General features: G+C 47.9%; 1 protein-coding gene across 1 annotated transcript in view; it reads right to left on the bottom strand.

Annotated features, from left to right (window-relative positions):
- Nucleotides 1-1,645: 1,645 nt before the first annotated feature.
- CREB3L2 (cAMP responsive element binding protein 3 like 2) overlaps nucleotides 1,646-9,118 on the bottom strand; it is a 109,679-nt gene continuing 102,206 nt past the window's right edge. The window contains exons 9-12 of the mRNA XM_004594380.3: nucleotides 4,623-4,722; nucleotides 4,303-4,429; nucleotides 2,879-3,095; nucleotides 1,646-1,838 (exon numbers count right to left, since the gene is read on the bottom strand). Of these exons, the coding sequence (XP_004594437.2) occupies nucleotides 1,763-1,838; nucleotides 2,879-3,095; nucleotides 4,303-4,429; nucleotides 4,623-4,722 (520 nt within the window). The 3' untranslated portion in view covers nucleotides 1,646-1,762. The remainder of the gene's footprint in view (nucleotides 1,839-2,878; nucleotides 3,096-4,302; nucleotides 4,430-4,622; nucleotides 4,723-9,118) is intronic.

Raw genomic sequence — 9,118 nt, 5'->3', positions numbered from 1 at the left:
CCTGATGCGAGTGAGGAGACACGTCAGGCTGTCTCCCAGGCTGGAGGTGCCTCACCGTGGTGACTCTAAATGAACTCAGGTGGACCATGCAGGGATTGTGCTCATGCGGCACAATGACAGACACACGACACCAAATCCAGTCCCTGATACGGAATGGGAGCCCTGAGTGTGGCTTAATCCTTCTGAAGTTCAATGACCATGTAGATGACAAGCAAGAGAGAGACAGGGAACCTCAAGCCAAAGGCCCTTCAGCTGCTACTAAAAATAAAATACAAAATGTAAGCAAATTTCCTACATGAAATCTTTTACAAGCTAGAGAAAAACACTTAAGGGAATCTTCTACTGTATATAATACATGACCATTTCCATATCTTTGTATGAAATAGGAAAGAAAAAAATTAACTACAAAAGTTTACTTTTAATCATTTAAAAACAAAAGAATAAAGTAGGGTAGGGGTTAGGTTGTATCTCTTTGGGTGAGCTGCAACGTTGCCAAACCTGCCAGTAAAAGTAAGAGCATGAAGGTTCAAAAGTCACCTGTGCCCGACCTGTTAGAGCAGCGGACGCAGGGGCAAAAGTGGAAGTGCAGAAGGCGGGACTGGAGGAGGGGCCAGAGGCAGGTGCGGCCAGGGGCAGGTGCGGCCAGGGGCAGGTGCGGCCAGAGGCAGGTGCGGCCAGGGGCTGGCAAGGGGGGCAGGCAAAGGACCTCTGCTCTGTTACCGGAACCAGGGCAGGAACGCATCGGACCGAAAGCTGCAGACTGGCGCAAGGCAGGCACTGCTCTGTCTTTCTCTCTGAGTTCGTCCCCTTTGTAAGGAGGCAAGGACATAAGGGAGATTTCTCAAACGGAACTGCTTCACAGTCCTCCACTACAAAGAAAGAAGAAGACGTCATCTGGAAAGACTGGGGATCCCAGAGTCTAGGGACTCCCCCAACACCCCCAAACCAGCTCTGAAGGCCAGAAGAACAGCTTAGAAGGAAGCAGTGGATTGCTCTGCTGTGGCTGCAAGCAGAAAGCCTGGGCGAACTAATAAATACTATTTACAAAGGGAGAGGAGAAGCTGGAGAGGCAGAACTATGGTGGGGGTGGAAGTTGGGGTGGGGCACGTCGTGGGGTAGAATCCTACTGCCAACAGGGCAGGACAGGTTTGCCAGGAGTGGAGAAGCCTGATCCCTTCCGGCATTGCACTTGCGGCCTGAGAATATGAAGGGACGCCCTTGCCCACCGTTGCCTGGGCTGGACCGCGGTCAGGTGAGGGCTCCAGATGGCAGGGGGTGGTGGTGTGAGGCGAGGTGCTGATACGTCAGAAGCATTCACACGAGAGCCCCGGGTGTGCATGAAGGAGGACGGGAGTCAGCGCTCTGCCAAATCTCAACAGGCATCATGGCATTCTGGTGGCTAGAGTCTGGGGTGGCCATTGAGCCGGTCTTGTCTTCAGAGAGGAGTCACACCTCACAGGGGAGAATCGAGCAACATCTTGGGTTGTTTGTTTGTTGGTATCCCTGGTGGGAACAAGCCTGCTTGTCCCACTCACACCCCTAAAATCATATCCTACAGCAGTAAGAGGCAGGGAGGGGCAGATGCAGAGCAGGGGAGGGGCAGGGACCAGAGGGTAAGATGCTCTCACGCTGCAGGCGGAAACCCCAGGCACGCTCATCTGTGTCTTTGTTAAGATCCAGTGACAAAGAGGACAAGCTTATGACCAGGGTGATTCGTGGTTGGAGAAGTGGAGTTAGGGGAAACTGGGAGGAGCCAGCCTCTTCAGAAGGTGGTGTTCACTCTCCTGTCCAGCTGGACGACTTTCAGCGTTTCATTGCCCTCCAGTTCGGTGCTGACTCTGCGAAAGCATGGAAAGGAAAAAGTATTAGCCACCGACTGCTCTGGCTCTCAGGACACAGCCATTCGAGGACTGCAACTGTGGCCTAGCCCAGGCTCCCCGGGTCCTTTCCTCTGTTGCTCAAGTTCCCCTGCCAACCTGTGACCATTCATACCAACACCCCACCCAAGAGAAAGCATTCGCTGCAGAGCATAAGTCTGGTGGTTTGATAACTGGCTTGTTCTAAGTCGCTGTAAGTTACTGCATCCCCCAAGGATGTTGGGCCCTGAGCTAAAGTCTGGGGAGGAGAAAAGTCAAAGGATCCCTGGCCTAGAAGAGCTAATAGTTCAGACAAAGATTTACAAGTAGTTGGAAATAATGAGGAGGGGTCAGGAAAGAAATATTGTGTTCACAGCCCAGAAAGTCTCCAGGCAGGCAGAGGAGGGTGAGAAGAGACGATAAAACATGAGAGATTTCACTGGGGCCTTGAGGACTGAGCCAAGGGGAGAGAGAAGGCTTCTGTCCCGAGCCAAGTAATGCAGCAATTAGACCCTCAAGAGCTTCCGGGAGGGGCTCCAAGCATTCCCCATAATGGAAACACTCCTCTTGCTTTGCCTCTTAAGATAGCAGAAACGATTTACATGACGACACATGTACAGTGATTCCATCTTATAAGGGTCAGCCCACGTGAGACCTACATACATAATGGACACACAAAAGGGTATATAATTGCCAGCCTTCCCCTTCAGGGTTATGGTTAGAAAGCTGCAGAAAAAACATCTACAATGGGATCTTCCACTCATGTGGGAATAGCCTCATTTCTGGGAGGGCTGGGATCAGATCGCGGCTAAATCGACAGCTACTTCACACATCACCTGCATGCAGGGGGTGTCTGCACACACAGCTCACATCAGGTCTTCTTCCTGCCTCTTCTCGGGGCATCTACGGGCCAACAGTGGACTCTCCTGAGTCTGGGGCAGTCTACACCCCACAGCGTCTGCTGCTAACTTAACCCATTCTCTGCGCATCAGTAGAGCCCAATCCCTGTCTCTAGGACTCACAGATGCTGCTGCAGTTCCGACAGCACTGACTTCTCCAGGCTGGTCTCATTCGAGATAATAAAATGAGGAAGATCCACGTCGGCTCTGGACTCCAGCCCTGACACCCTGAGCAGGGAGGAGCCTCTGTCCCAGCCCCCCAGCTCCCCGGCTGAGGATGGGCTGGACGGCTCCTCCAGGGCAGAATGTTCTTCATAGATGAGCAGGTTCCTGGATCTCACTGAGAAAAGAGCAGAGGAACACGGTGTCAGCAAGAGGCCACAGGGGTCCCCTACACCCCCTCAATCCCCATGGCCAGGGCTGGCACCAGACGACAAATGGTGGCTCCCTGTTGCCCAGGACTCAAGGTGCCAACTGAATTGGATTTTTCATAAAGGCTTCAGGGTTTCAGAGATTCCTCATCAAAAACATTATGCCCATTATACCGTGCTGGAAGTGCAACCAAACAGCAAATATACACCCAATAAAACCACCACCTTCTGCTGCTTTGGAAATAAAACTCCCTCCCTGCCAACCCATAACAATCGAGGAAAATCAATTCTTGGAAAGTCAGAGTCAAATACTGAAGAGGTTCAAATGGTCTTGCAAGGGAATGAGGTACAAGGCATTAGCACCCAAAACTGGGGAGAGGGTACAAAGTCAAGGCCATGAATCAAAGGATGAACAATCTCTTTTGTCTACGGGACAGTCACACAGGTGGGTGAGTCTCTTGCAATTCTCTAGCCTTGCGGTCACATACCTGGCACCTGCCCAGTGAAGACCAGACATTTCAGGATGGAAAAACTGTCCCATCTCAAACATAAGTCCTCATGACTCTAAGCTAATTCTATTAGTAAGGATATTTGTGTACAATCTCTTTTTCACTATCCTTTTATTACCTATATATTTAAAAAAGATGTTATCCACATATGAATATATGTACACACAAATACATGTATGTATGTATATATATGTGTATGTGTGTGTGTATGAAAATCAAACACCTGAATCTCTGAATTCTCTCAGTTGTGGGTGTCATGTTTTGTAAGAAAAGCTCATTATCTTATTGTACAGATTCTTATGATGGCAGCACACATTCCATCTAGTGGAAATGTAGGAGTTCTCTTACAATGTTATGGAAAACAGTACTCCCTTTAATAAACACGCATCTCTCCTTACAGACCCAAACAAAGGGCATGTTACAAAGCATCAGGCAAGAATCTCCAGCAGTAGTTAACACACTGAGTTCTATCAAGCTCTCGAGAATTCCCAGGGATGTTCCAGATCAGACGTGGGTGAGAGGCAACAGGGCAAGCATCAGCTGGGGTACCAGCAGCCACCCGCGAGCAAGTGGAGAAAGCCCAGTTGTACCGTGTTTTAAAACATGAGTTTTAGAAAGCTCCAGGGGAACAAAATGCGACACTTCCCAAGCTTGGTGGTTGTCTTACCAACAGATGCTGTGTACGGCTCCGGCATGGAATGCTGGCTGGGCAGTGTCATCTTGGTGGCAGAAGGATAGGGCCTATAGCCCTGGAAGAAGCTGCCGAAGGCCACGGCAAAGCACAACACTACGACCTGGGGAGGGAAGATGGGAATGGGGGGCTGTGGGTTGCAGGCTGAAGGCCAAGGAGAGACACTCCCCTCCAGCAGGCCTGCAGGTGGGACCCACAGGTCACATCGTCACACAGAGAAACAGCATTCTTTCTCCGCCCACACAGCACTTGGCCTTGAAAAGGATCCTACCCTGAGTAAGCTAGGGCAAACTCACCATGAGACAGGTGCCAGTCTGTGTGCCAGCCAACTTGCAGGTACGAGAAACCTTGCCCATCACCAAGGTCTGCAGCTTCTGGAGCTGTTGCAGCAGAGTCCTGTCAAGGTAATAATCGGAGGCCATGAGGGGAGTCGGAGAGATAGGAGATGCTGCATGATGGCCCTAGCTCTGCTGTGCTCTGCGACCCTGTGTGCCTCTGTGCCTGCCTCGAACAGACCGCGGCAGGCTGCTTTCCTCTGGGTGCAGATACAGAAAACAGCACCTTAACAGTTTGTTCTGTTATAGTGTGATGCTAAGAGATAAACACTTCCCTGACAGGTGTGACTTGTTAGTTAACAACAACAACAACAAAAGCAACGCTCTGATTGGATGGCTGTTACAATCTGAATTTTGTATCTCCCCCCCCCCCCCCCTGCAAAAAACGGAGGTAGTGAATTTTGGTTGATTCTTAACCGAAAAAGAAAAGAAACCAAACCCTCAAGGTAATGGCATTAAGAGGGCAGCCCTTTGGGAAGTAATTGGGTCACGAGGATGAAATGGTTAGTGAATAAGCTTCGTGCCTTTAAAAGGGATTAAAAAGGCTGGAAGGGCTCCCTCCTGCAGGCGAGGACATAGCTGGACGATCCTTTCCACGAACTGGAAAGTGAGCACTCACCAGAAACCAAACTGCCAATGGCTCAGCCTTGGCCTTCCTGGCCTGGAGCGCTGGGAGGCACAACAAGTCACACAATTCCTCCATTCATGGTATTTTGCTATAGAAGCTTGAGCAGACAAAGATAACGGTGATTAGAAGCACTGACTTCTCCAAGAGATATGAAATATGGATGAATAATAAGAAAAGAGAAGAAAAAGACTAGCAGAAAATAGCTGGAGGCATAGCTGCAGGAGGTGGCTGTGGTTGGACAAAGCAGCAGCATCTAAACAGTAGGCCTTTGGGAGGCAGGAGAGAGAGGGGGAGTTAAAACAAGAGCAAGTGAAGCTCAGGGCATGGGACAGGCACCTGTGCTGATGCCTGGGCATCCTGAAGGTTCACCGGCACCTCGATAGTGAGAAAGGCAGCCAAAGACACCTGACAGGCCAGACTCTCAGCGCAGAGCCAGGGATTTTTGGAACTAACCCTCTGATAGAGACTTTGGTCTTCCTCTAGGAAAAGACAGTGCGGTAGAAAAAGAGATATTTTATCCCTAAAATTGAGCAGCTGGGCCTCCACTTAAAAGGGAAAGGCTTGGGAATGAGAATGGGGTCCTATACTCTGTTCTGTGTGAGATTAGAACTCAAGAGAGAGCAGGTGGTGATTTGCTCCGCAGCCCCACAGTGAGCGGCACAGTCTCATAGGATCTGAGGACACACCCTTCCAGGCCACAGCAGGTGGGATGGGTTCTGTGTGAGAGCGCAACGAGTGGACGCTTCCCCTTGCCCTCCCTCCCGATCCCAAGCCTAATGTAGCATTGGAGACTTTCTGAGCAGATGGTTTTTTCTTGAGTCTCAAGGATTGGCAGCAAGTCCACACTGCAATACGACGCAAGGGAGCCTCCCACGTTCCTCAGCCCATCAAGGGTTTGCAGAATTCTAGGCTTTCATAGCAAATTTGCCTCTCATCACACTGTAATTCCTGACCCGCTATCAAGTGTTGGAAAGACAAGTAATGTTTTCCAAGCTTTGCAGTTTCTCTGATAAGCAGTAAGGGAATACATTCTCCCAATTTAAACAAATCAAAGATAGGCTGGCCATGAACTTGCTTTCAGTAGTGGAAAGACAGGTGGGAGAACTGGAGTGGTCCACAGTGTGCACTAAAGCATTCACAACTGAGAAATTCAGGATTGGACCCACTGTGTGTTTGCAACAAAGTAATGTCAATGGAAGTAAAGCAAAATCATTTATTAGCAACATTAAATTCTATTTAGTGTGAAGATCTTTCTTTTGTATGAAGCTATTAATCTTTTTTCTCTGGTCACATGCAGACTGGAGCTAGTTGACATTTATGCATAGCTCTGCAGGCCACAGATTCTCGGAAAGCATGATGCTTGATACTCAGGGCAGAGAAATACTGATAATGTGAGCACTTTGGACACTCAAGGGTCACACCTAAGTGGTTCAGTGATACAATTTCTTTCCCTCATCAAGGATTTTGTCCCTTCTCCCGGGATTTCTCCAGAATATCCCCTCCTTCGTATTAACAGGGCTGCCTTGAACAAGCAGCCACCTCTGGAATAGGCATTCCTTCACCCAGAGTTGAGATTTTGCTGGCACTACCACATGTGGGACCGACCATCCTGTGTAATATCAGGCACAAAAACTTCACTGTTGTATTTCTGGAAGTCCTGGGCCCACAGATAAGACCACGTGGTACATTTTTCTCTTGTGTGTTGGTCACTTTTCACATTGCCAATTACTGAGATTACAGCTGTCTGCCAAGCTATGGGGAGGGCTTCTCTGCCCCTTTGGCATGCTGAAGAGCCACCTGAGTAATGGCTGCCACTTTTGCAAGGCACCCTGATTCTCCGCTGGGCAGTCCTGCTGCCTGTGTCAGTAGCCTTAAGAGTTGGAGTCAAATGGCTCTGTGCATCAGTGGGCCACCTTTCTCCACCCAGATGGAATCCTTCTAGATGGTGCCAAAGCCACGTTATGTTTGCTCTAAGGTCTTAAGGTGTTTGGAAAGAGTAGCTAACATTTCTATTGCTTACCACAAGTCTCTCATCCCACAGGTCCTCCTCGCCCAGCCCTCCTTCCTTGGTTCTTAGAGCATGAGAAGTCAGGAAAAACAGTGTCACACAATGCTTGCTCAGGCCTGTTCCTCCTTCCCCAGGATATAGTTTCTCCCAGAAGGCTCTGCATGCCTTCCTAAAAATAGACTTCTAGCAGGCAAGATACACAAGATCACTTCAAAATGTTCACAGAAAACAGGATTGAAAGTTTATTTTGGTGCCAAAAAAAAAAAAGTGACATCCACACATAGTGTTTTCCTAATAGGTGTTTTCACAAAACTTTTGAACAACTCCTCTATGCTCAAGTTTCAAAAAATTTTTGCACCAAAATAAAGTTATCTTTCAATTGCATTTTCCACAATTTTTAAAAGATTTATTTGTTTATTTAAAAGGCAGAGTTACAGAGAAGTTGCACACAGAGCATGAGAACAAGCAAGAAAGAGAGAGATCTTTCAAATGCTAATTCATCCCTCAAGTGGCCACAATAGTCCCAGCTGGGATGATCCACGGCCAGGAAACAGGAGCTTCTTCCCAGTTTCCCACATCGGTGCAGGGACCCAACACTTGGGCCATCTTTCACTGCTTTTTCAGGCACATTAGCAGGTAGGGAGGTAGATTGGGAGTAGAAGAGCCAGGCCTTGAACTGGTGCCCATACGGCATGGTGGCACTGCAAACAACAGCTTTACTCACTGCATCATGGCACCGCCCCCCCCTTTCCATAAACTTTTTGAAGTACTCTCAGACATGAATTCCACTGACAGAATGTCTCAGCCTCAAGGTGGAGAAATCATCTTCTCTCTGGCCCCCACTGCAGGTGCCAAACTGCTTCAGATTTAGAGGGACCATTTAAGCATGGCTGGAGGAAGCAGAGGAAGTTTCGTTGGTTACTCACTGTAGGGCATGCCACGAGGGATTCATCAGCATGTCCTTTCCAAACTCAAAGATGGCTATATGCTGAATCCACCACAAATGAAAATGGCTGTATAATAGTCCCTGATTTCTAACAATGCATTATCCAGCTCTTTGAAATGAGCAAAGATATTGTTTAAAGTATACCTTTTTTTTTTTTACTTGAAAATTTGGTGGAAATCATTTGAGACTAATACCATGCTGCTTGCTGTTGCGCCTTCTCTTTAGGTTGGTGAAGGTAAACTGAGTTATGGTGAAGACGATAACACTCCCGGGCCCAGTCAATCAACAAGTGAGAAGCATTCCAGCAGAGTAAATCAGAGTCATTCATCCAGCCCCAACATCTCAACAGAGTCCTATGATCTGATGAACCTTGGGAAATTCATATACATTCATAACAGAAACACCCACTTCCATCATAAAGTTAGTTAACAGTAATTGGGTGCCCACTGATTAAGTTCTAGGAACTGCATGTCTTGAGACATTAAGCATAAGTATGGGTCATTTAATAATACACACATTTGGACAAACAAGTCACTGTGTGAACATCAGAGTGTAATTATGTAAGCGAGGGTGACTATAATGTTGCTAGTTGGTAAAATGTTATGGGATCACCATTGTGTGTGTGGTCAATCATTCACGACGTGTCATTACGTGACATTAGATGGTATACGTCTCAGTTAGACAATAGTAAGAAGACCTAAGAGGGCAGCCAAAACCAATCTGACCCCATCACTTGTATGCCTTCCAAGATGGTGCAACATGATAAGCGAATCGATGCCCTCATAAAATTAATAACAAAATGCTTTAAGTATTTAATAAAATCCAATGACATTAATATCACATTGACAACAGCTCAACCACAAGATCTATGTCCA

Source organism: Ochotona princeps, chromosome 25 (assembly GCF_030435755.1).
Source record: "Ochotona princeps isolate mOchPri1 chromosome 25, mOchPri1.hap1, whole genome shotgun sequence".
NCBI classification, from domain to species: Eukaryota; Metazoa; Chordata; class Mammalia; order Lagomorpha; family Ochotonidae; genus Ochotona; species Ochotona princeps.
The sequence above is the reverse complement of the archived record's forward strand: the minus strand, read 5'-3'. Positions and strand labels throughout refer to the sequence as shown.